At 33.7% G+C, this 27,581-nt stretch overlaps 1 protein-coding gene across 1 annotated transcript; it reads left to right on the top strand.

The window, feature by feature from the left end:
- Window positions 1-5,373: 5,373 nt before the first annotated feature.
- rbm28 (RNA binding motif protein 28) lies at window positions 5,374-25,986 on the top strand. Its single transcript, NM_200321.2, has 23 exons — window positions 5,374-5,675; window positions 8,270-8,434; window positions 8,512-8,630; window positions 8,714-8,789; window positions 8,881-8,973; window positions 10,006-10,053; window positions 10,177-10,295; window positions 10,376-10,451; window positions 10,552-10,644; window positions 12,515-12,586; window positions 12,678-12,747; window positions 12,827-13,014; window positions 13,110-13,176; window positions 14,649-14,758; window positions 14,845-14,918; window positions 15,001-15,136; window positions 15,227-15,291; window positions 17,775-17,930; window positions 19,807-19,956; window positions 20,497-20,571; window positions 20,658-20,911; window positions 25,121-25,226; window positions 25,450-25,986. The coding sequence occupies exons 1-23, from the start codon at window positions 5,558-5,560 to the stop codon at window positions 25,588-25,590; spliced, it is 2,571 nt and encodes an 856-aa protein (NP_956615.2). The 5' UTR covers window positions 5,374-5,557; the 3' UTR covers window positions 25,591-25,986.
- Window positions 25,987-27,581: the final 1,595 nt, after the last annotated feature.

The following is a 27,581-nucleotide window of genomic DNA, read 5'->3' as shown; positions in this document are numbered from 1 at the left end:
AGGAAACTTACACCAACACGGAGAGAACATGCAAACTCCACACAGAAATGCCAACTGGCCCAGCTTGGACTCGATCCAGCAACCTTCTTGCTGTGAGGTGACAGTGCTAACCACTGAGCCACCATGCCACCCCAAAAATACATTTAAAGCAGTTGTTTTTACAGTTTGTGCAGCATGTGTTTTTGTTTCTATGTTTTCTATAAAATGTAACATTTTCTAAAATCTGAACTAAAGATTATGTGAACACTCAAATTTAATTTATTCTTGTTTGCATTGCGTAATGGAGGCCAGCTAGTAAGGGCTGTGCAGGTAAACCTCACTCTTCTGACTTCTAAAGGTGCTCTAGTAACAGAGGCTCTGGTCTTCCGAATTCCATGCGAAAGGTTGTCGGTTTGATCCCAGCTTGGAGCGGGTTGAGTGGTGTAGGACCAGGAGGGTTACATTGATGCCGTGACCCGGATAAGAGTGAGGTTTAGGGGGGGTGAGTGTAATAAAGGCCAGCTAGTAAGTGCTAGGCAGGTAAACCTCACTCTTCTGACCTCTAAATGTGCTCTAGCGACAGACGCTAGAGGTCATGCTCTTTAGCCTCCATGTTAAAGCAACTGACTTCTATGCGGAAGGTAGCTTGTTTGATTCCAGCTCGTAGTGTAGGACAGGTGGAGTTACAATCGCATACTCACACATGACCACAAAAATTGTAAGAAAAAAGAAAACCAGCCGTTTAAAACATATTTAAGCGACATATTTTTCTAGTTGTATGTGAAATTCATGCTACCAAAAAATTACAGGCACCTGCATAATGGTATAATTATTTCTCATCACAGCCTGCAAAGAATATAAAATCATAATCAGGTGCAAATATTTTGTGGACGCCCCCACACGCATTATAAAAAAATAATATTTTATGTAGATGAAATATCCCAGTGCTCTGGTTTCCCCACAAGTTCAAAGACATGTGCTATAGCTGAATTGGGTACGCTAAATTGTCCGTAGTGTATGCGTGTGAATGAGAGTGTATGGGTGTTTCCCAGTGATGGGTTGCAGCTGGAAGGGCATCCGCTGCGTAAAACGTATGCTGGCAAAGTTGGGGGTTCATTCCGCTGTGGTGACTCCTCAATAATAAAGGTACTAAGCCAAAAAGAAAGCGAATTAATGAAATATCCCAGTCTCCTTTGTGACATCACAGATCTCCAATACATAATATACACAACTTTATGACACAAAACTTGAAGTAATACTTACAAGGGGAGTGTATAAACGAAGAAAACACGTTGCTCTGCATTGCTGTAAGAACCTTTCCTTTGGCGCTTGTGTAACTGGGCCTGAAGCCAGTCTCTGCTCCACCACTGTTGTCTCTCAGTCTTTCTAATTCTCCTCCGCTTGCGACACAAAAACAGTGAACATTTGCTGGGTTTCTCTCACAGTTTTTCTCTCTTGCTTTCTGTTCTCCAAGGTCAGAAAAAAGACACACTCCCTCTCCATCATGTCATGTGCTTGTGTTTGTCATAGCAGAGATTATAAAATGCTCACTACACACACACACACACAAACACACACACACTGATACACAGAGAGATCTTGGTAATTGTCCTTCGGAGGTAGATTAACCCACACTTTGGGATAAGACACTTACCAGACGGGATTACAGGAAGGGGTGACAAAGGAGATCGAAAGGACAAAACACACTGTGTGATGATCTGGTACAAATATAGACCACATTAACATAAGAGGAATCTAGATAATTAAGTAATTTTGAAGCAGTTTCTTTCATGTAAGCTAAATAATTATTTTTTTTGTGTGTGTTAAGGGGCACCTATTTTACCCCTTTTTTCAAGATTTAAGATACGTCTTTTGTGTCTCCAGAATGTGTCTTTAAAGTTTTAGCTCAAAATACTCATAAGTTTATTTATTATTTCTTTTAGAATGTTGGGATTTTCTGCTTTAAACACAATGTAGCTGTTTTTGTGGCCTGTGACTTTAATGCTGGTTCTCCCCGTCCACTGATCCCACTCGCCTATCAGAGTTTGCCTCAATATCTACCTCGGCTGTGTCAGATAAACAGCACAGTGACAGACATGAAGGAAGCAGATCTCACGTAATGTTTGTGAGAATACTACAGTAAGAACTTTTATTGATTTATTTGTTGTGGAATTAATTCAAGCCTTTCTGCAACGATGAGTCACACACAATGTCATTACAATGTTAACGCACACACACTGCACTGTTTTTGCACTCAAATGTGACAGGATACATGTGTATATCCACTGCTGTATGGATATCTGTACACAATAAACTTGATTTAACGTCCACAAACCGGGATTGAAGCATCTTCTTTTATAATTGATCTGACATGCGTCTGTAGTGATATAGTAAAGACGCTAAAATTGTTGTAATACATTACAAATTCTGTTTTAACAATGTCTTAAACTTGTAAAACTCCTTCTTGATCACATGAAGATTGATGATCGCAGAGAGCTGAACAGATCTTTTAATCTCAGTTGCTTTGCGCATGTCCTGTCTTGTTGATATGATTATACGTGTTACTATGAAGACATGTTAATACGCAGCTGTCAATAAATTTGGTGGGCAAAGAAACCGCACTCCTATGTAATTGGCCTCAAAGTGGAAGGGATATGGATGCTATTTTTAGCAGGAAGTATACAAAAAAGAGACTTGTTGTGTATATATCAGCCTAATATGACTGTGGACACTATACCTACACACAGTTCTGTTCAAACAGCTTGCAAAAGATGATTTTCATCATAGGTGCGCTTTAAGTCAACAATAATTATATGAAATAACTATAATTTTTCTACACTGGATTGATTTCATTTGGGCAGAGAAGATGTGTGTGACATACAGTAATGTTAAAGAGCAACACTTTTGTCTGATAATTTCACATTTAAACTACACATAAGTTGCAAACAATCACAGTTCATTTTTTTTAATTATTAAATTAATTTTAATGTATTTATTTAAAAACAACATACTATATACAAATACTACTATATTTAATTTGTGATATTAAATCATTTTCATAGACTGTACTTTTACTTTTAGACTTTGCAGTAAATTATGTGGCCTGTATTGAAATTGAGTGGAGGTTGTCGCCCTCTAGTGACCAGGAGCAGAACAACATTTTGTCACACTGAAGGTTCATTGTTTCATAATTTGAAGTTGCTTACATGTAATTTGCTTACAACTGCTCAATTTTGTTCCTATATCATTTACATATAGCAGTACTATATATCTATATATGTCTATAGTTTAAAATATTATTTGTGTTGCTTTTAGTTAATTTTAGTAACGCTGTTGCATATATATTTAATGTACCTTGTTTTCAGCATCTCTATAGACTAAGCACCTTTTTTTTGTCTCTATATTATATTAGCAAATCATGTCACAAAAAATTAATTGCGTGTCACAAAAAAATTAATTATTTTTTTTATATATATAAATGCACAATATTATACAAGAGAAACAAGTCCAGGGTATACAGTTCAGATTAAATCATTAATTTTCTTGTCTGCTTAGTCCCTTTATTAATCCGGGGTCGCCACAGCAGAATGAACCGCCAACTTATCCAGCAAGTTTTTACGCAGTGGATGCCCTTCCAGCCGCAGCCCATCTCTGGGAAACATCCTTACACACATTCACTCATACACTACGGACAATTTAGCCTACCCACTTCACCTGAACCGCATGTCTTTGGACTGTGGGGGAAACCAGACCACCCGGAAAAAACCCACGCGAGAACATGCAAACTCCACACAGAAACACCAACTGAGCCGAGGTTCGAACCAGCGACCCAGCAACCTTCTTGCTGTGAGGCAACAGCACTACCCACTGCGCCACATTAAATCAATGACTAAATGTTGTAGTTAAACGGAAAAAATGCAATTTACAATAGATATATAAATAAGTAAATAAATAAATGAATAAATAAATAAAGGGATGGATGTATTGATGGATGGGCAAACAATCAGGGTATCACACCAGCAGAATTTAAAAAAATGCATTAGAAAACATACGGAGATGGTGTTACAATCTGCATAACAAATTTTTAAAAAGATAAAAAAAAAAACATCAATTAAATAAAGTAAAAAAACAAAGGGGAAATTATATAAGGTTATACACTGAAAATAATTTTTGAAAAAATATATGACTTATAGTACAGGGTTGACAAAATCTGTTAGCCCGAAATCTTTGGGCTACTGTTTTTTTTTTTTTTTCAGTCAGGCTACCAAAATCTAGATAGCCCACCAGGCATGGTGTGGATAGATTTTGGTAGCTTAACTGAAAAAAAAAAACAGTAGCCCAGAACTTTGTGCTACTAGATTTTGCGAGCCTTGTATCAATTAAAAAATTGCCAGAATTGGAGTCTTTTCCAAAAAATTTACACTTGTGAATAAAAAAACTTATGCACAGCATTTGTAATAAAAAGATTAACAAAGTATTGAATGCAAGATGGGCAGCACGGTGGCGCAGTGGCATGATCGCCTCACAGCAAGCAGGTCGCTGGTTCGATCCTCGGCTGGGCCAGTTGGTATTTCTGTGTGGAGTTTGCATGTTCTTTCTCCCATGCTCATGTGGGTTTCCTCTGGGTGCTCTGGTTTCCCCCACAGCCCAAAGACATGTGCTATAGGTGAATTGGGCAAGCTTGACCGTAATCTATGTGTGTGAATGAGTGTGTGTGGATGGTTGCCAGTGATGCCCGTTGGAAGTGCTTTCAATGCTTAAAACATATAGTGGATAAGATTAAAAAATAAGGGACAAAGCCGAAAAGAAAATGAATGAATGAATGCAAGATTTAGGGTTGTAATAAAAGAAAAGTATTTCAAAAGTATTTAAACAAATTTCAACATTTTGTCTTTACATATAGTAGGCCTAAATAAATAAATAGTAAATAGTTTCACACATTCACTAAAAAGATGAACAATGGTTTCTTCCAAGTCACAAAATTTACATTTGTTTTCAATATTGCAATATAGCATATATTTACTAAGTAAACTATTTCAAGGATAGCATCCACATGCAGCAAGTAACGTTAATATTTTAACCAGCACAAAACTATCACAAAACTAATTTTTATTTCCACCGTTTCTTACTTACCGACTCTTCAACTTAATAGTTATTAAACGGATTAGTCCTCCATGGGTCTGGTTACCGACTTCAGCTGACTAATACTGACAGATTACAACACAAAACAACAGTCACGTTATATCGTCAATAATGACGGTTATTTTGAACTTTTTCATTGAGCTTTCGTAGTAGCTCTGTTACCTACAAACCTTCTCTCCAGTCCTGCAGGTGTCAGTGCTGTTTCTCGCAGTGCAGAGCCGCACTAATATTCAACACAACCGAGGAATCTCCGTCTTGACAACTTCCTCTACAGCAGAAACATGTGAGAGAACGTGCCTTATTACAACTGCACTGTTTACAATCCTACAACCACGCGCTTATATTTAACAATATCTACCATAATCAGGAATCAAGCGGGTTGTTTTAGAGACTATCGCAGGCTGTGAAGAACAGTCGGGCTGAACTCGCCGTGAAAATGCCTGCGGTGACTTTATTTGTCAGGAGATTACCTGAAACCGCCAGCAATGAGCATCTGGCAGAAATATTCTCTGAAATAGGACCACTCAAGAATTGCTTCGTAGTCTGTGATAAAGGTAAGATTTAGTTAAATATATGTCTAAATTTAGCAGGAGATTGATGTCTTGAATTTTCTTATGTGGACCCATCTAATGAACCAATCCGCATGTATTTTACACAAGAGTTTGTGAAAATGTGTTTGATTTGTCATATTTATATTACATGCATCAAATATGTCATATTTGTAACCTGTTGGGGAAGTCATATGCAGAAATACCCAATGACAAACAATTTTACATGTGTACATGTATTTATTAAGACGATATACAATAAAATATTAATATATAAAGTATAATCATTTAAACAATAAATGTCAAGTTTTTGTGGCATACACAGGTGTGTGTGTGTGCTTGAACAAGAAACCCTCGAATAATAAAAACAATAATCTTTTAATGTAAAAAAAAATCAAATATCAGAAAACATTTAATGTTAAAACAGTACTAGAATTGGAAATATATGTGTACTTTTTCTATAGTTTTAATTGTCAAACATGTATACATTATATACAGTAATTAACATTATTCCATAATAATCAAATAAAGGAACCAAAACTAATAACAGAAAGTTAATTTAGTTAAACTTAATTTAGTTAATTAAGTTAAACTTAACACACACAAACAAACCATGTTGTTTTCTATTTTAATATATTTTTAAACTGTAGTAAATTATTTTGAGGCTAAACAGAACTTTCACCATCATTACCTTGGTCTTCGGTTTCAAATCTGGTGCAGCAATATTTGAAACATATTTTACAAAATATAAAAATGACTGACACCAAATGTTTTAACTCTAATGTTTAGGGCTGCATGATATTGCGATATTTTATTTTCTGTGATTAAATATTGCAATATGAATACAGTTTCAAAAGATAATTTGAATAGCTCTATTAGACAGTTTTCTGGTGAGTCTAACAGTATTTGTTTCTAGTTCAAACATATTAAAATTCTTATATCAAGTAAAATATTGTTTTTAACTATCTTAATAAGAATAACTAAGAGTTTTTTCCCATAAAACAAGTAAAATTATTTGCCAGTGGCTGGTGCCTATAAAATGTTTATAAATATAGTATAAATAAATACAATTCTGCAGCTTCTGGTCTACTGTAATTCAGACCAAGGGGATGTAGATTTGCTTTTGATAGTGGTGGGGACCTAATTTCATACCAGCTCCCCCACAGTTTTCAAATTTAAATGTAGCTTCACATTTAAAATGTAAAGCTAAATGAATGTCTGACAAAAAGGTAGTTTAATAAAGACTTCCATTTACTCAGGCTGATTTGTGCATAATCACTTACCACCGTATCTGAACACATTTTTGCAAGTATAATGTTTCTGTTTATGCGCTTTAAGCTAAAAGATGACTTTACATGTCCATGCTCTTTCCCTTCTCTAAAAGATAGAGGTAAAGTTGGTTTTATAATTGCACATTTGGACTTTCCCCTTAATAATATAATTTCATAAAAGTATTATTTACACACTCTTAATAGCAAAATCATATTTGCAGCCAATGACTATCAAAGTACAACATTGTTCACAGTCAAATAAACAGGGTTAATGTTGTTTTCAAGCCACACTTGCATGCTAATTCCGATCGAATATTCAAAGTAACATGGTAAACAATATAGACTTCTAAATGAACGAATGTGCGAATATAAAACCAACTTTATCTCTATCTCTAAAAGTGCAAACAGAACAGCACAGTGCTATTTTGCGCTAAAAAACATAAATAAATAAATAAATAAATAAATACAATAAGTGATAAATACAATATTAAATCAAGCTTGTCTTATGGTGCAAAAGTAATTTTATATGATTTTACTTTGACAAGGTTCAAGGAATGTATGCAGACTTCTGGAAAGGCATATGACACAACTATTTTATCTCGATTGTTGTTTTTTTCACAATCAATGTGGAGGACAATATTGGAAAAAAATTATTTATTAATTGCAGATCCATGGTTACTAATATGGTGGACTTGTAGCAAACTTGACTTTAAGTGACTGACACTTTTTTTTTAAAAGTAGCTGCTTATGTCCATGTCTCACTGAGTCTTGCACAGTAAGCCTGACTGGAAAAATTTCCACAAAGCATTATTTTATTTTGGCGGCGATTAAATTATTTGTGGGCACTGAACACTAATAATTGATTCAGATTGAGACTAAACATTGCATATCCTGATGTGTGATTATTCCAGATGTGCACATTGCAATATCGATGCAGCCCTACTAATGTTTATCAAATGAAGAGTTCAGATGCAAAAACTTCTAAGTGCCTTCTGAAATTTCCATAAAAAAATTACAAATTTTCTCAACCTCTTTTGTTCATGTTAAGATATTTCACTTTAAAGAACAGGAAAATTACTTATTCTTTGCCATAAAAGAATGATGATATTACTAAACATACACACAGGAGACTGATAAAAATGCTTATTTTAGAGGAAAATTTCAGATGGCGTTTAGAGGTTTTTGCATTTAAACTCTTCAAATACTTTTGTTTTGACGATTCAGCCTCAAGGAAAAAATAGTCACAGATGTAATTTGATTGAATATATTACACCGAGTTGTCTATTGATTTAATAAAAAAGTCAACATGTGCTGTTTTGTTGTTTGCAGAGAAAAAATGCCGTGGCTTTGGATATGTGACGTTCTCCATGGAAGATGATGCACAGCGGGCATTAAAAGAAGTCAAATTGTATGATGACCAGAAGATATTCGTAACTGTGGCCAAGAAAAAACTTGATGATAAGAAAAGGAAAAAAAATGCCAAAACTAATAAAGGTTTTTTATTTTGTTACTTTGTTAATCCTGAGCTGTTGTTGTTTTTGGTTTGAAAGAATACTGAACATGTTTCACAGATTCAGGAGATACGGAGGAATCTCAGAAATCAGGAGAGACAAAAAACACTGAAAAGATTCCAAGCCCAACGAAGAAAAAAGAAAACGGTTGGCTGATCATCAGAAATCTAAGTTTTAAGGTGATGTTATACATAATATAAAGGAACAATGCTTAGTTTTGACTTTCAACATTGACTGAAATTGACTTGTGGTTTATGTTCAGTGTGAAGATGATGAGCTGAAGCAGATCTTCTCTAAGTTTGGAACAGTGCTTGAGACAAGGATTCCCTTAAAACCAGGTAAAAGTTTGACCAAAAAGAAGTGTCTAAAGCATTTCTTCTTCTTTTAAACAGTCTTCCACATTGGTTTGTTCTAATTTTGTCTGTGCAGATGGGAAGAAAAAAGGTTTTGCATTTGTGCAGTTTAAGTGCGTGTCTGAAGCTGAAAAAGCTCGGGCAGCGATGAACAGAAAGGCAATTAGAGGTGAGTTGTCTTTAACACTTTTGCAACATCAGAGCCACTAGGTGACATTTATTCACATGATTTAACATATTGTCTATGCTTTAAAAAAATAACTACATTAGTTTTGAAGGGGAAATTTTTTTTTTTTCAACTTGTATCTTTTTTTGCTGCGGGTTTTGAGTGAGTGAGTAAAACAACAGTTCTTGAAACATCTGGAATCACTACATCCTAGTAATTATCCATCAGAAATCAGTTTAACGTTGTGTTTTATTCCTAATTTATATATATATATTTTTATTATTATTATTATTAAGATTATTATATCATTTATTGTCGGTGCTCGGTTATTATAATTTTTATTTATTGTTTATTTAAAATAATTATTGCTGCTCTTTTATTAATAGTGTTTTTTATTTGTAATATTTATTTTATATTCTGTTGTTTTTGTTTCTTAATAATTTAGTGGAAACACATTTTATGAATCAATATTTGATATTTGAAAAATATATATATTTTTCTTTTTAATATTATTATTTATTATAAATATTATTATCAGTTTTTGGTGCTCTGTTATTATATTTTTCATTTATTTATTTAATATCATATATTTTACATTTTCCTTATATTTTAAATATTTTACATATTTTACATGAATTATTATCAATATTATTATTATCAGTTAGTATTTTGCTCTATTATACTAATTGTTATTAATTTACTCAATTTAGTGGAAACTCATTTTATTATTGAATGTTTGATATTTGAAATATATATTAAAATATATATTAAATATATATTTTATATTCTATATTAGAATGATATCTGGAGTATCTCTTGACACAAGTAAATGCTGCAAAAATGTGTTATAGATAGACAGACAGACAGACAGATAGAGAACAGCTCTTCTCAATTAATAATTATAATAAGTAATAATAATATTTCACAATTTTGAATGAAGCCTCGGTTTGCAGAATCTTTATTGCAGTTATTATAGACTTTGGATCCAGTAGTGTATTTGCTACTTTTGCTGAAATGTTTGTTTCTCTATCCCAGACAGACCGGTGGAAGTGGACTGGACTACATCAAACACCGAATCAGCAGGTAATTTGAATTCTCATTTGAGATCTCATTTTTAACTTTTGCTATTTGTAGGTAATGTTGAAATTCCATCTGCCGTATAGGTTTTCTTCACAATTTTGAAATGTGTCTGAAAATGTCTTGCAGATCCAGAAGATACAGAGGAACCTCACAAAGCAGAAGAAACCACCAGTACTGAAAAGTTTAAAGGCATAAGAAAGATCAAATTGAAATCTCGGCTGATCATCAGAAATCTCAGCTTTAAGGTAAATCGACTAAATATAAAGGAACAATGCAGAGTTTTGACTTTCAGCATGTTAAATTGATTTATGTGGTTTATGTTTAGTGTGAAGAAGATGATCTGAAACAGATCTTCTCTGAGTTTGGAACAGTGCTGGAGGCCAAGATTCCCCTAAAACCAGGTAAAAGTTTGACCAAGTATATGCGACTGTTTAAAAGCATGTCTTCAGTTTTTCATACAGTCTACCATCTTGGTTAGTTTCTATCATTATGTCTGTGCAGATGGGAAGAAAAGAGGCTTTGCATTTGTGCTGTTCAAGCGCATGCCAGAAGCTGGAAAAGCACTGACTGCGATGAACGGAAAGAAGATTAAAGGTAAGTTGTCTATAAAACACACTTTTGGAGAGTTTCTCCACATCAGGGCCACTGGGTGACCTTAAATAATTCAATGTCCACCAAAATTTAAATGCTAAATAAAAGAGAAAAAGCACCCTTTATAAAAAACTAATTTTTCTTAAAAAAAAAAAAAAAATCAAAATATATGTATACAGTTAAAGTCATAATTATTAGACCCCCTGAATTATTAACCTCATGTTTATTTTTTCCCTAATTACTGTTTAATAGACGCATAACATAATTTGGGAAATATAAAAAAATAAGTAAATAAATAAAGGGGGGCTAAATATATAGTCAGAATTATTAGCCCCCTTTGATTTTTTTTTCTTCTTTTTTTAATTATTTCTCAAATATTGTTTAACAGAGAAAGGAAATTTTCCCAGTAGGTCTGAAAATATTTTTTCTTCTGGGAAAAAGTCTTATTTGTTTTATTTCGACTAGAATGAAAGCAGTTTTATATTTTTTAAACACCATTTTAGGGACAGAATTATTTGCCTCTTTAAGCTATTTTTTTCTCGATAGTCTACAGAACCATTGTTATACAAAAACTTGCCTAATTACTTTAACCTGCCTAGTTCACCTTATTAAGCTAGTTAAACCTTTAAATGTCACTTTAAGCTGTATAGAAGTGTCTTGAAAAAGATCTAGTAAAATATTATTTACTGTCATCATGGCAAAGATAAAATAAATCAGTTATTAGAAATGAGTTATTTAAACTAAAATGTTTAGAAATGTGTTAAAAAAATCTTCATTCCATAAAACAGAAATTGGGGAAAAATAAACAAGCGCTCTAATAATTCTGAGGGGCTTATAATTCTAACTTTAACTGTACAACTTTGTAGTTTGTCAATGATTTGAGCTGCTCTATATTTTAGCTGCTCTCTTGTTAATAACACATCTTATTTGTATTATTTATTAATTTTTGTTTGTTTATATCTTCAATTGCTTTTGTTGTCTTTTTTTAGAGGCAACTCTTGCATTTTTTTATTAGGATATTTTCATAAATAGAGAGTTCAATAGAATGATGTTTATTTGATTTTACTTTAAAGTATTAAAAGTCTTAAATGCTCTTTTGCAAGGTATTAAATTGGTTGTATGATAAAGTTTGCCTGAATTAAATCTGCGAATAACTGGATGCTGTGTAGTTTATGAAATCAATAAAATCCTGCTAGATTTGACATCACGCTGCTTTGCTTACTGCAGTATTCAAGGCAACACAATTGTTTCTGCAGTTCTATAGATGCCAACCTGCTGAATTAGCTAGATTTAAAAGATTTTCATTCAGTATTTGAATGTTTTAGTTTTGGATTAGTTTCTTACATAAATATTTAGTAAATATACTGTTAAAATTTCACCAGTGTCTCCTGTTGAAACCTACAGTGGTTTTAAGGTCTTACAAATGTATGGAAAGAGTCTTAAAAAGTGTTAAAAGGTATTGAATTTTACTCTCTGATTCCTGTATATACTAATAAGGATTTCATGACATCGAAGACGTCATATGAATGAATGTAATTAAATAAAGTATATTATAAAGTATAATACGTGTATATATATATATATATATATATATATATATATATATATATATATATATATATATGTATGTGTGTATATATATGTGTGTATATGTGTGTGTGTGTGTGTGTATATATATATTTTATTATATATTTTATAATATATTTTATTATATATTATATATATTTTCTCGTATTTTATTATTATGTTTTTCAAAATAGTGCTGTTTACTGTAATTTAAAACTTCAAACGAAGTCTTCAAACTTTCACCCAGTAGTATATTTGGACAGTTTAGTTTTTTGTCACTAATAAAATCTTGCTGCTTCTCTCTCAGACAGACAGGTGGCGGTGGACTGGGCAATAGCGAAAGACAAGTATCTCGCCACCCAATCAGCTTCAGCAGCTGGTGATTTGAAATTTTACTCAGACTGCATATTTATTCTTGTAAGAAGTGTTTAAACAGCATTTATTCAGAAGTGTGTCTGGATATCTTGCAGGAAATATCAAAGAAGAGAATGTGACTGGAAAAGTTGAAGAAGCTGATGAAAATAAAGACGCAAAGAAAAAGTAGGTACAGGAAGTGCAGCAGATGATGAGTTTGAAGGTGTTGATTCCTCAAATTTAACAATGTCTGTCTTGTGATTAGGTCCATATCCAAGAAAAGTGACTCGTCAGAGGATGAAGATGATGATGATGATGATGATGATGATGATGATGATGATGATTCCAGTGGCAGTGAAATGGATGATGCAGAAAATGAATCTCAACAGTCAGATGATGAGGACGATGATGACGACGATGATGATGATGATGATGATGACAGTGAAGGAAAAAGTGACTTATTTATTTATAAATAGACACCATTTACAAATCATATTATGCTTGTAGAGTGTCTTTAACATTGTGACTCTGTTAATAACTTTCCTCAGCACCTTCAAAGAAGAAGAGAAACCCTCTTCCTTCTGATGTGAATGAAGGAAGAACCATCTTCATCAGGTGAAAATCATATACTTATTTTTCTCAAAAAAAAAAAAACTGCACTGTGTCAAAACTGCATTGTTGAGACCAAGAAACAGATGAGTTGCTTTGTTGTCATATGTTATAATTCCATTTATAAATGATGCAAACCAGGCTATTCGTTTAGATGCAGACCCACAGATGATAAATCGTATGTGAGGGATCCCCCTCCTAAAATGTTAAAGTAGTCTGTATAGTTTCTTGTTTAATGATGATTAGATTTTTACTGTCAAAAAATTTCTATTTTTAAATGGGTCTTAAATATTATTTGAAATATAGTTAACTTGTGCAAAGTTAAGTATGATATACATTTTTCATTTTAATCAAATATTTTATTTGTTTTGTTAGTTTCGTTTAGTTTGCTGTGTCTTTTTATTCTTATTCTTTAAATTTTTTGATTACTTATTTGTTTAAATTTATATTTTTGTTTACAGTGTTTATTTTACTAGTGCCCATTGTTATTTGTAGTTGAATCTTTTATTTTTGTTTTGATCATTTTCAATCAAATTCTGAGCAGTTTCTTCCACATTTGGAGTCGCGGTCCTTCTCTTTTCCCTCATCAGTTTGACAGACTCAGCCACAATATTCTTAACCACTCTCCTCCTCCATTGCACGCTGATAATGGAAGGCTGTTTTTAAAAGATAACTCTGGATAAATTGTATGAATTAGGTTTATTTTACTTGGATATCTAAACACATGTTAAAAAACAAAAAATGAAATGTCTTACTAAAAATCGATTTAATAGACGGTTTACATTTTTATATGTATGGATCAGAGGAAATATTTTCTATATTACTTCTGTAAATCTAGTTTTGACTTCAGATCAGTTAAAATGTGTTTTAAAATTACTTTGGAAAAAAAAGTGATTACAAATTCATTACTGGTGGCGCAGTGGGTAGCGCTGTTGCCTCACAGCAAGAAGGTCACTGGATCAGTAGGCATTTCTGTGTGAAGTTTGCATGTTCTCCCCGTGTCTGGTTGGGTTTTCTCCCTGTACTCCGGTTTCCCCCACAAGTCAAAATCCATATGAAACGGTCCCTTAAAATTGATGTTGCGTCTTCAGTTTCGGGCTCAGGTGTGCTTTGCACACACTACAAGCATACCTCACTCTGGCACAAATCTTTCAACCTTAACAGGATCGGCCAACTTAACTGTGCCTGTGCCCGATTCGAAGTATTTACACTTGTCAAACGAACTGGGAAACGCGCCTGGGCATGGTTTGGATAGCATAGTGTGAGTGCACCCATAATCAGGATTTAACTGAAAACAAACAAGGCTTGCATTTTCAGATTTCAATTTTAGATTACAAGGACAAACTATTTAGTTTTTCTTAATGACGTGAACAGATGAATTGTTCACCACAAAACTAGTAATGTGAGCTAAAAAATCAATATGGTTCATCTTGATTTCATGTGTACTTTAATTCACATTTCTTTATGGCTTCTGTCAGAAACCTGTCATTTGACTCTGAAGAAGAGGGTTTGGAGGAGGTTTTGCTGCAGTTTGGCGAGCTTAGTTATGTCCGTGTGGTGATGAACCCTGACACGGGAGTTTCAAAAGGTATTTTCAATAACCAAAAACACCAGCCTGCATGTGAAGTTCATTCAACATAATAATTCTCTCTTTCCACATCTGTCTCTGTATAGGTTGTGCTTTTGCTCAGTTCAAAAGTAAAGAAGCTGCAGAGAAATGTATCGCTGCTGCTCTAGATGAAAAAGAGGTTATACAATCCTCCTTTTTATCTAAATTTTTATCATTACTAGTAAACTGAATCTTTGTGCTGACTCTTATGTTTATTTCAGTTCAGTGGCATTAAGTTGGACGGCAGGAGATTGAACATTTTGATGGCTATAAACAGAGACGATGCTGCCAAATTTAAGGACAAGAAAGTGAAAACTCACACCGGCTCTAGAAACCTTTACCTGGCCAGAGAGGGCTGTGAGTAAAGCCAATTACTAAACATCGAACAATTACAGAATTAGCCAATAATAGAGAAGATTAAACCTGTTAACTCTTCAATCCATCCAGTGATCCGTGCCGGAACCAAGGCTGCAGAGGGAATTTCAGAAGCTGACATTGCAAAAAGGACAAGAGTTAGTACAAACAATTTTGTTTTTATCACGTTATTTACACTATACTGCAATTATTCACATAGTATTATAGTTTAGTTTTTAATATATTTTGAATTAGCTTTTATTGTATGAGTTCAGATTTAATTGTGAATTTTTATTTTATTATTATTTTTTTAAGGGCACCTATTTTACCCTTTTTACAAGATGTAAAACATGTCTTTGGTTTCTCCAGAATGTGTCCGTAAAGTTTCAGCTCATAATACCGATCAGATTATTTATTATAGCCTCCAGAATCTGCCCATTTTGGTGTCCGAGTACAGTTTAGCTGTATTTTTCAGCCTGTGGCTTCATATGCAAATGAGATGCTTCTCCCCGCACACTGCTCCCACTTGCGTATCTGCTTCTACTGTTACATCATATAAACAGCAGTCAGTAACAGAGACTGACACGGATGAAGCTGAAATACAGCTCATTAGTCAAAAATTCCAAATAAGTTTATTTCATGTAATTGTGGTGGAGTTTATTCAAGCATTACTGAAATGATGAGTCACACACAAATTGCGTTTGCAGTACACACATACACATATGCACGTTTACTGACACTATGCAATAGGGATTTGCGATTTATAGAATGTCAATCGCGATTTCAACGTTGCGATTAACTAATCAGAAAAGGCTCCAATATTAAATGTGTATATATATATACAAAAGTGTGCTCACTTAATTGGCTAGCAAGTCTGTCACACATTTGCTCTGGGTGGGGAAAAAAAAAAAAAAAATATATATATATATATATATATATATATATATGTGTATATGTATATGTATGTATGTATGTATGTATGTGTGTGTGTGTGTGTGTGTGTGTGTGTGTGTGTGTGTGTGTATATATATATATATATATATATATATATATATTTTTTTTTTTTTTTTTTTTTTTTTTTCCCCACCCAGAGCAAATGTGTGACAGACTTGCTAGCCAATTGAGTGAGCACACTTTCGTTCTGCCCAATCAGAATTGCTCATCCGAACTATGCAAAAACCCCACAATAAAACAAGCAGGAAAGCACGGACAAGATGAATGATGGCGTCTGCCGCTTCAGAAGCATTATTAAATGAATTCATATCAAAGAAAAACAGCATGTCATAATATTGGAATATTAAGTTTCAAAGTCACAGACACCGAACAAAAACAGGTCATTTGTAAGAGCTGTCGCAGAACTGTTGCCACAGCACGAGGAAATACAACAGCCAGCACCTAAAAAAAAAAACAGCACAGGCGGAATATATGAGGAGTGTCTTGCTAAAAAGTCAACTAAAAGTATTGGCAGTGACGCTCAATCTAGTAGCTAGCAACAGCAAAGTACAATTTCAGAGTTGTTTGCAACTGTTACACCATATGAAAAACATCACGAGGGCACCAGGAGATAACTAACACTAAAACTCACTACTGTTTGCTTTAGAGAAAAATGAGTGTTTCATTTCTGAATATTTAGAAACAAATTTAAATAAATGTTTAAGTAAATTAATATCTTTTCTGTTCCTTTTTTAACTTGCTCTCACTGCATTTTAGCAGTAAGAATCTAAGATACAGATTATTGAGCTGAAGCTTGACTACATATTTAAATCGCAAATCAAATCGAAATTGCAATATCACAATTAGAAATTTTCCCCAAATTGCACAGCCCTACTTTGCAGCCATGGTGATTATAGCGAATAAGAGTTACATAGAGATTTTACTGTCTTTATTACAAACATGCTCTGTTTAAAAAGTTTTAAAGTTTGACTCAACTCAAAAATTGAGTTGGAACAGATATTTTTAATCTCAGTTTCTATGCAAAGAATGTTCTGTGGACAATTGTACATGTTAATATAGAAAGATGGCACCTCAAAATCACTGGGATTTGAATCCTATTTCAATGTCAGGAAATTTAAAAAAGACTTGTTGGGTTTATTTCACTCCAATATATACCTTCTGTACAAACAGCTTTACAAACGTTGATTTTCATCATAGATGCTCTTTAAGTTTTATAAGTTGTAATAGTATATTTGTAATATAAGTTGTTAAAGTAAATTTGCAGATTTCAGTTGTCAACAGTGACACTGATTTAAATGCACTGATATCAATACTACATTTAGAGTGAATTAAAAGTAAATAAAAACTCACTTTAAACCTGGCATGGTGTCTTCGGTTGTGTCTGTGTAATAGATTGAATTATTAATTCTGAGCAGATATGATTTTGATTCCTATTGAAAAATAAGTAATTTAGATATTTATAAAGATTGTGCTAAAGTTATATTTTAAAATAAGATTAAGCTCATTGCTTCATGGAAGCGTTCTCACCTTGACTGATTTATAAAAAGCTACCAATTTTTATTTGGTCTTTTTATTGTATGAACATGCCAGGTGTAAAGGGGGCTACAGACTTTTGTTTTTTATGTTTTTAGTTAACAGTTTTCCCCCCTTCTCTGTGTGTGTGTGTGTGTGTGTGTTTTTTTTTCAGTTTGAAGAGCTGAAGCGGGCAAGATTAAAGGATATTAACGTCTATGTGTCTAAAACACGGCTGTGTGTTCACAATCTGCCCAAGAGTGTTGATAAAAATAAATTGTTCAATCTCTGCGTCTCGGCTGCTGGTGGAAAAGGGGTCCGCATCATTGAGGTAATGCACTCAAACAAACACTTTATCCTTTACACACTTTATTAATACACTCTATCCTTTACACACTTTATTAATACACTCTATCCTTAGTGTTTGTTTGGGCTGATTTTACAGTTTTTAGTAGTTGCAGTTTTTTTCTTTTAACACTAGAGGACAGTGTTTAGTCTGTTTGATGTTTTTATATATATATATATATATATATATATATATATATATATATATATATATATATATATATATATATATATAATGTATATATGTATATATATGTATATATATATATATGTATGTATATGTATATATATCTTTCTATCTATCTATCTATATATATATATATATATATATAAATATATATATATATATATATATATATATTATCAAGATTAAAAGGATCTGCCAAATCATCTTAGATCATTTAACCGAGGTACGAAGAGCGGCCCCCAGATCTTTCAATAAAATGCCACAAAAAAGTGTTTGTTTTTGTAAAGATTTGTATGTAAAGTACTACAACAATCAAATACTTTATAAAAACTTTATGCATTGATTTATTTGCTTTATTTCCCATGAGTTCATATTTCCTAATACAGAATTTGAACTGTTTACCAGTTGTTGTTTTTTATAGATTTTTTATACTATCTGAAATATATGATTTTACATATAGGTGTATTAAACTTCAGGTAATTTTTTTACACAAATGTTTTACAACAACAAAAGTAATTATACTGGGCAATTCATGAATAAAAATATAATGCAAAAGATCCTGAAATTATCATGTGAATAAATGATCATGCACATGTTTTGGAGGTTGTAGTCACACCTTTAGGTTGCTTTTTGCATAGAATAAATGTATTAACAGAATAATGTTTATCCATTTAATAAAATATCCACAATACCCTGGAAAAAAACACAAAAATAAAGGGTTTTGTATGAGAGCTGCTAAAGCAAAAAAAATAAATAATAATAATAAAATAATAATGATATTAATAAAATAAATATTAATAGTTTGCAGTCAAATACAATAAGTATTTATTTTAGCAAAACAAAATATATTTTCAGTACATTCAGTATAAAAAAATTCAAATGTTACATTTTTTAACATTAACAAACTACTTAAAAAATTATTCAAAGTTATTTTTTTTGCATCACTCTACAGTTTCATAAACATTCATTTTCTTTTCAGCTTAGCCCCTTTATTAATTTAGGGTCGCCACAGCAAAATGAACCTCCAACTTATCCAGCATATGTTTTACGTAGCGGGTGCCCTTCCAGATGCAATCCTTCACTGGGAAACACCCATACACAATTACCATGGACATTTTAGCTTGCCCAGTTCACCTATACCACATGTTTTTGAACTTGAACACCTGGAGGAAACCCATGCCAACACAGGGAGAACATGCAAACTCCACACAGAAATGCCAACTGACTCAACCGGGGCTCGAACCAGCGACCTTCTTTCTGTTAAGCTATTGTGCTACCCCACTGTGCCACCGTGCTGCCCTGTCTTCTTAAATAAGCTACTTGCATAACAAATCAATTGTTTTAAACATGGCACTCTGGATATGACACTTGATTTGTGTTACACACTGCTTCGAAGGTCATTTTCAAAAACCCACAATAGGGACTCTTTAACTCTCAGATATTAGATTTTCAAATAGCTGTATCTCTATCCTTCCCCATCATAATACAGTAAAAATTTATGAAAGCTTATTAATTTGGCTTTTATTTGATGTTTAAATCTCAATTTTGAAAAAAGACACTTTAACTTTTGTTTAGTGGTCCAGGATTGCATATGCTATCTTTTGTTAGCATAACCAAATCATCACATAACTTTCATTTCCTGACGGTCTCTTTCTCTATTTTTATGTGTCTTCAGTGTCGTATAATGTATGACAAGAAGCCGGTTAAGGGTCAGGTGATGGGTCAATCTCTAGGATATGGCTTTGTGGAGTTTCAAGAACACGAACATGCTATACAAGCCCTACGTCACCTCAACAACAACCCAGACATCTTTGGACCGCAAAAGGTAGACCACCACGACTTTGTTTTTGTTCAAGCCAATTTTTGCCCACTCTTTTCTATTAGACGGGATATTTGATAACCTGTTTGTTATTTTATCAAGTTAAAATATTCCTAGAAAGATAAATAAGCAGCTTTGTTAACTCCTAGATGTATTTCAGCTATTTTCAGACTATTTCCATTTTGTTACTATAGCTTGCCGGTTTATAAATATTGAAATATTATATATATATTGAGGGCTTTAGGATCACAGCAGTCGTGCTTCAGTGTTTTTCAAAGCTGGACAAAGGACACAATAATGAACAAACTAAAGTTCCTTAGTCGCCCGCGGAATGTGTTGTTATCTGTTTTTAACTCAACTTCTCAAAAATCAGATGAATCGCTCTGTTCCATGGCATTTGTGGCTAAGACTCATGGGTATTTCACCTAATATAAAATGGAAAAAATGTTTAGTGTTGAGCAATAGCTAGCTGGGGTCTAGTTATTAACTAAGACCAAATGTTTAAATGCGAATGTGTGATGTTATTTCCTGTGTCGCTGACATCAGAGGCCTATAGTGGAGTTCTCATTGGAGGATGGCAGGAAGCTGAAAATTAAAGCCATTCGTCTGGAAAACAGCAAGGTGAGGCTTGGATGTATTTAAGAAATAAATACTTGTTCATTTTGAATTCAGATGTTCATAAATTGAGTCTTTTTTTTGCCTCATAGAAGGGACTCAAACATGACAGAAGCCAAAAAGCAGAACAGCCACAGCAGCTTAAAGGAAAAACGAAAGGTCTCTTGCAGAAAGGAAATGTTAATGCTAGTAAGGGCAAGTTTAAAGCAGGGAAACAGGAGATGGCACAGGGAAGCCAGTTCTCTGGATTTAGAACCAAACCAGAGGTGGAACATGTTGAACTAAAGGATGGCAAAAAGCGGATGAAGGTCCTTCACATGCCTTCACATAAAGGCCCGAAGATAAGGTACAACTCACTCACCGCACAAGAAACTAAGCTCAGAACTGTTGATACATTAAAGCCTAATTTATAGTTCTGCCTCAAGTACAAATGTCGAGTAGCCTTCACACAGTCACATACCCTTTTGCCGACCCTACTCATCACGATGATGTATAGTGCAAGGTCTGTGATTGGTCAGCTTGGTAGCATTGATCAGGGTTGTTTTCCAGTCATGGAAATCATCTGGAATTTGTTAGAAATGATCAAATGTCCTAGGGCCTCATGTATCAATGCTGCGTACGCACAAAAACTTTGCGTACGCCAGATTTCACAATCACGTTTGGATTTACTAATGATGAAATTAACGTGAGAATGTACATTGGTCCGCGTTAACTTCATGTCTGGCGTACGTGTATTTCTTGTGTGTGTTTGTATAATTTCCCCTTGGTGACTCCTAGAGGCAATTATGTTAAATTGCACACTTCAAAGTATCGCACCAACATGTGAAAATCATTGCTTTTAATTTTTGTATTTCATAAAATGGGTTAATTGTCACAATATTTTTTTTTTTACCAATTATGTGATTTAGAACATATAAAAGCATTTGCAAATGTATACAACCCTTAGTCTATGGCAGTGGCAGTGTTGGCCTTGTTAGAGGACATGGTCAATGGTCGAAACCGAAGGAAAAACAAACATTAAAGCGCAATTTGCTGCGATCGCTGGTTTTCCTAATGTAATCGGAGCGATTGACTGCACGCACATTGCTATAAAGGTGCCATCTGAAGAGGAATTTGCATACGTGAATCGGAAACATTTCCATTCAATAAATGTGCAAATAATATGTGATGCTTAAATGCGCTTAAATATTGTGGCAAGGTGGCCTTTGTGAACCCATGATTCAGGGGTGCGCGATGGGTGGCCTCTTGGTAAGTGGTATATTTAAAGATATTATTCCAGCTAAGCTTTTATTTTATTGAGCGTAATTATTTAATTAATCAGGAGACCACGGTTATCCATTAAAGACGTGGATGTTAACCCCCCTCAACAACCCACAAACTGACTAAGAGCACGGATACAATGATGCTCATACTCGCACTTGTTCAGTTGTAGAGCGGGCGATTGGGCAGCTGAAATGCCGGTGGCGCTGCCTTGATAAGAGCGGAGTGGTGCTGCTATGTCACCCTAACAAAGTCCCATTCTATATATATATATATATTTTTTGGTTATTTATTCCGGAGGACAAACTTGTAAATAACATTGTTTTTCTCCAGTCTACCTCCGATAGGAGCACCTTCAATTCACATTCTGTGATTAAGTTTCACTTCTTGCTTGCTTTTTCCAATTTTTTTTTTGTTAGGTTTTGCCAAAGTGGAGTCATTACCATATTTATACGGGGGAGGAGGCAGGAAGGGCTTTTGCGTGCATGCACGTGCGCTCAGTTTTACGTTAATTCGGACATACAAAGAGATTATGCGTGGGATTCCATGTACGCAGTGTTTCATACATCTGAATTTTTTATTGCGTACGCACATTTACAGCTTTGTCCGAATGCAATGTTTTAGTATTAATTCAATGCAAGGTTTTGTACATGAGACCCCTGGAGATAATCTTTTTCTTTTTTGATATAAGTACTGTTTAAAAGCCTTGGGTTGTGTTCCTTGAAACCTTCTTTAAGGGACTGAATTGGCCCCATCACACACCTGGCGCAATAAGGTGCGAGGCATATTTAGTACGATTTATTGTTATTTTCAGACCCGTGCAATTTTAGCAAATCCATTTGTGCTACTTTGTGGACTACTTTGTGTGTGCTGGTCTATAAAGGCAGTTTCTTTTTTCAGTTTATTCATTACAATTTGCATTTGTATAATGTTATTATTATTAGCAGTATTATTTATTATATGCATATTTGTCTGTAAGGTTTTAGAGACGTATAAATCACCGCATGGGACATAAGAATAGGACGTGTGTTCTAATATAACATATATATATATATATATATATATATATATATATATATATATATATATATATATATATATATATATAATAATTTTGACCACACTTTGTTATTGTTCATTTATTCATTTTGTGCTTAACAAATGAAATTAAAGATGTAGGCTAATGGATGTCTTCAGCGGAGTTTTCTTACTCCAAGAAAGTAAAAGCGTAAAGAGTAAAAGGAAAGAGAAAGTAAAGAGGCCGAATGCAGGAGGCTCATTCTTTATCTTTGTGCTGCTGATTGTCAGTTTAACTGTTTTCTTGCTGGTGAAGCATTAGCCGCATTTCCACTATCAGGCCAGTGCGAGCCAGGGCTTATATCGGGCCAGGCCGGGCCAATCGCCCAGGAGGTTGAGCAGTGAGGCCGAAATCATGTCGCGTTTCCACTGTGGGGCTAGTAGCTCGCAGCGCGTCAGCAAACCCCGCCCCCAGAACATCCCCCGAATCGAATGTCACTCAAACCGCCCACTTCAGCGAGAATCATGCAGATAAAGCACACCATCACATCATCACGAAACTATTAAAATAGGACAACCAAAACAAACAAATGACACGTTACTGTACAGCAGTACAACACATGTCTATACGCACATGCCTGTGTGTTTTCATTCATCATATTAATTTACTCACCGACCGATTATTGGCATCCAGTGGTTTTGCCACCAACGGAGGGACCCAGCGCAGGGAGCGCACACATCTATAATATAACACCACATATATAAAATTCTCCGTTAATAACTCGATATAAAATGTATTTTATAACATCATCTAGACAGACGCTGTCCAACATTCATCCCAAATGCTCCGGAGAGAACTGAAACATGATTATTTTTCCCTATAGGCTTTATGACACTTAATAGGTGATTCCCTTTTTTTAAAGATGTTGCTTATTATATCTTAAGTAAAGGAAAGTGTTCTGTGTTTCAGCACATAAGAGCAGCACGTAATAAAATATTGCCTATATTTCGTTGCGCTCAGCAGCTATGCACTAATAAAGCTCTTTATGTATTTTAAATTTCCTTTTTTAATTTTACCACGTTATATAAAAACATACACACTTGTTTGAGGATACAGAACACATTTTGAACTTGCCGTTTTCCCCGTCAAAAAAGTGCTGCGCAGCTGGAAGACAGAAAAAAAAGGTCGCCTAGTTTCTGCGTTCACTCACCCCGAAAATGCTCTGTTTGCATGATTTGATTAATTTCATCGTATCCAAATACTTTATAAATATTATTTAAAACATTTTCCGGTGTTTATTTTTTAGAAAATCTTTTTTTCAAAGAGGCTTTTGAAAAATGAAAGTTTAATATAAATTTGAAACAGTTTGATATAGTACCTAATTGTTATAGCTATAGCTTTTGTTAGTTTTATATTGGTTTATTTATTTAATGTGATTTTATTATAGGCCTATCAGATATTTGTAATTCTTTAAATTATTTCAATATAGCTTAGGCTATTTTATCTAGATATGACACTATTGTTTTGAGCCTACAAAAGCGTACATGAAATTTGTGAAGTTTAATGTCTTTCTGTTGTATTCATATAGTGTATTATCTCCAAAATAAATTAAAACAATAAAAAGAAAAGAAAAAAAGCCGCTCGCGGCATCAACAGAGCTATGAATGGAGCGCTTTTTTACTCGGTCTCACACACTTACACAGGCATCTAAACGCGCAAAAACACTTATTAAACTTGACAAAACCTCTGGAAATCCTTTACTGTCTGCTGTGTCTTTAATATGGTCTAAAGATTAGTATGCGTTATTGAAACATCAAAGAGATGCAGCAAAGAAAAGTGACTTATTAAAACTATCATTTTATGCAACAACCTTACATTTAAAAGAGAAACATAAGGGCGATCATATGCAAAAAAGACCCCAGCCTATAATTTGTTCCAGATGTTTTCTTTCTCTTATTTATTTATTTGTTATGTGTTTGGCGCATGTACTCGTGTGCGATCGGAAAACTGTGCCCGCCTCTCCTTTCACTCCGCCCCGAAGCCCCGGCTGGCCCTCTTTGGTCCAAGGTATTCGGCGGGCCGAAAAAGGCCGGCCGCTGGCCCCAAGAAAGCCCCGCTTTGGCCCGATTAGGCCCCGGAAGTGACAGTGGAAACGCCACTGGCCTTGGCTTGCTCGCTTTAGGCGCGATAGTGGAAACGCGGCTATTGATTGTCCATTTACAAAGTCCACCATGTAAATAGACTGTTATTTACATTGATTCTCAAACTATTCCTCAGGAAACGTGATAAAGGGAAACAACCTGTGGTAAAATTGAAGAAAACGCCCAGCAGGAAAGAGAGGAACATGTCTAAATCCACTTCGAAAATCAGCATGAATATGAAAGTAAGTCTCAAAGAGTTGAATGAAAGTTTTGTCTATTCATGCATTCGATTAGTTTGTTCATAAATAAATCAGATTGTATATAATAAAAACACACAGTGTCTACACACCTACCAAATCTCCAGTGACAAGAAAAACATATAGTCCTTCTCATACAATTCTCAGCATGATAATGTTTTGTATATATTACATTTTTGTTTATATTTCCTTTGTCTGCTTGTTTCAGCCTGGCAAACCTGCGAAGAGAAAATTCCAGAACAGAGAGGACGCTCGCTTCGACAGTTTGGTGAACCAGTACAAAAACAAACTGATGGGCAAATCAAACACCAAAACTGCAGTCAAGAAGAGCAAATGGTTCAGCAGCTGAGATAAGGAACATGTTAATGTCTTCCAAAATTCTCAGAGGATGGAATTAAATGCTTTGGCTCCATTGTGTTTTTATAAAAACTGAAGGAAAAGCTGTTGATATCGTGAAACTTTGTTTCCTTCTGTATTTGGAAATCCATGACAAGTTTCATATCCCGTGGTGCAGTACAGATACAGTTTTTTTTAAAAACCTTACAAAGTTAGAGGTTTGTAGACTGGATGAGTTGGCGGCTGTTGTCAATATGGACTTTGTCTACATGTGGCTTAGCTGTCATTATTTAACTGCTCTCCTCAATCTTTGAAAACAGATGTACTTTTATAAATGCCAGGAGTCTATTTCTGCCATCCTTTGTTAAATAACTTGTGTACTTGTTGATAAATTCTGAAAAAAAAAAAACTTTTTGTTTTTACTGACTTTATAAAAGAAAGTAATGCCAGCATGTATAGTTGAAGTCAGAATTATTAATCCCCCTTTGAATTTCTTTTTCTTTTTCAATTTTTTCTCAAATTATGTTTTACAGACTAAGAAAATGTTCACAGTATGTCTGATATTAGAATTTGTGTTACATGGAAAATCTGTTTTTAATCTTAGTAGTAAAACTTACTAAGTAGTAAAGTCTTGCAGATTAATTGTGATGTGCAATCTAGATCCACTTTAATATCAAGCCTGGATTGCACTATAGTTTAATGACTGGACAGCTTTAAATACTGGATGCAAATATTGAAGTATGAAGCATTTTTAGGGATAAAGACTTAAAAACAATTGAATATAAAAACAAATTTCACTCTGAAATTGCTAGTAAATTTCACAAACACTAAGAAACAGCGAATAATACATTAAATTAATGTATTTTTAAAGTAAACAGTATTTTCTTGTAAAATGTTATCAAATAAGGTTAATAAAAAACTGTTGTTTTATAATACTATTGAAATTGTACAAAATATTCATTTGTTATAAACATATTTGTTTTATTTCAGCTAGAATAAAAGCAGTTTTAAATTTTTTAACAGCCATTTTAAGGTCCAAATTTGTAACCCCTTATTATCTTAACTTCAACTGTATGTTTGATTGGACGGACAAAAAATATTTATTTAATGCAGTATCTAAAATGCACCTAAGAATAGTTTTCTCGGTAATGCACTTTTTGTAATGTTTTACAATAATGTCAGGATGGTTGCCGCAAATGATCTTGAACTGTAATTACATCCACAATTTTTATTTTACGTTGTTTTAAGCAAATTAAATTAGCAAAAATTGCTTAAGTGCTTACTGATCTTAGAACTAGTTCTGGCTGCGTTGGAAATGTTTGTCACACTAACATTGAGTTACATGTACGTCAAGCATACTATATATATATATATATATATATATATATATATATATATATATATATATATATATATATATATATATATATATATATATATATACACAGTTGAGGTCAGAACTATTAGCCCCCTTTGAATATTGTTTTCTTTAAGTATTTCACAAATGTTTAACAAAGCAAGAACATTTTCACAGTATGTCTGATGATATTTTCTTCTTCTGGTGAAAGTCTCATGTTTTATTTTCGGTGTCAGTTTTTAATTTTTAAAAACCATTTTAAGTTCAAAATTATTAGCCCCTTTAAGCTATATATTTTTGTCGATAGTCTATAGAACAAACCATGGATATACAATAACTTGCCAAATTCCCCTAACCTGCCTAATTAACCTAGTTAATTAGGTCTCTAAAAATATCTAGTAAAATATTTTTTACTGTCCTCAAGACAAAGATTAATTAAATGAGTTATTAGAGATGAGATATTAAAACCATTACGTTTAGAAATGTGTTGAAAACATCCCAGTTAAACAGAATTAGTAATTCTGACTTCAACTGTATATAACAAAACAAAAAAACAGCACTGCTGTTACACATGATTTAACCATGGACAGTGGTTCCACGTGATTACACCACACTCAGAAGAATTGTTCAAACTACATAAAATGAGT

The sequence above is a fragment of the Danio rerio genome, chromosome 18 (assembly GCF_052040795.2).
Source record: "Danio rerio strain M-AB ecotype USA chromosome 18, GRCz13ab, whole genome shotgun sequence".
Classification (NCBI taxonomy): Eukaryota; Metazoa; Chordata; class Actinopteri; order Cypriniformes; family Danionidae; genus Danio; species Danio rerio.
This window is presented reverse-complemented; position numbering and strand designations above follow the sequence as displayed.

What these genes read in the sequence shown, in the direction of transcription:
- rbm28 (NM_200321.2), top strand. Translation starts at nt 5,558, where the DNA reads ATGCCTGCGGTGACTTTATTTGTCAGGAGATTACCTGAAACCGCCAGC. An exon ending in AAATGCCAAAACTAATAAAG is followed by an intron (nt 8,435 to 8,511) that starts GTTTTTTATTTT and finishes CATGTTTCACAG; the next exon opens with ATTCAGGAGATACGGAGGAA. An exon ending in TGATGACAGTGAAGGAAAAA is followed by an intron (nt 13,015 to 13,109) that starts GTGACTTATTTA and finishes AACTTTCCTCAG; the next exon opens with CACCTTCAAAGAAGAAGAGA.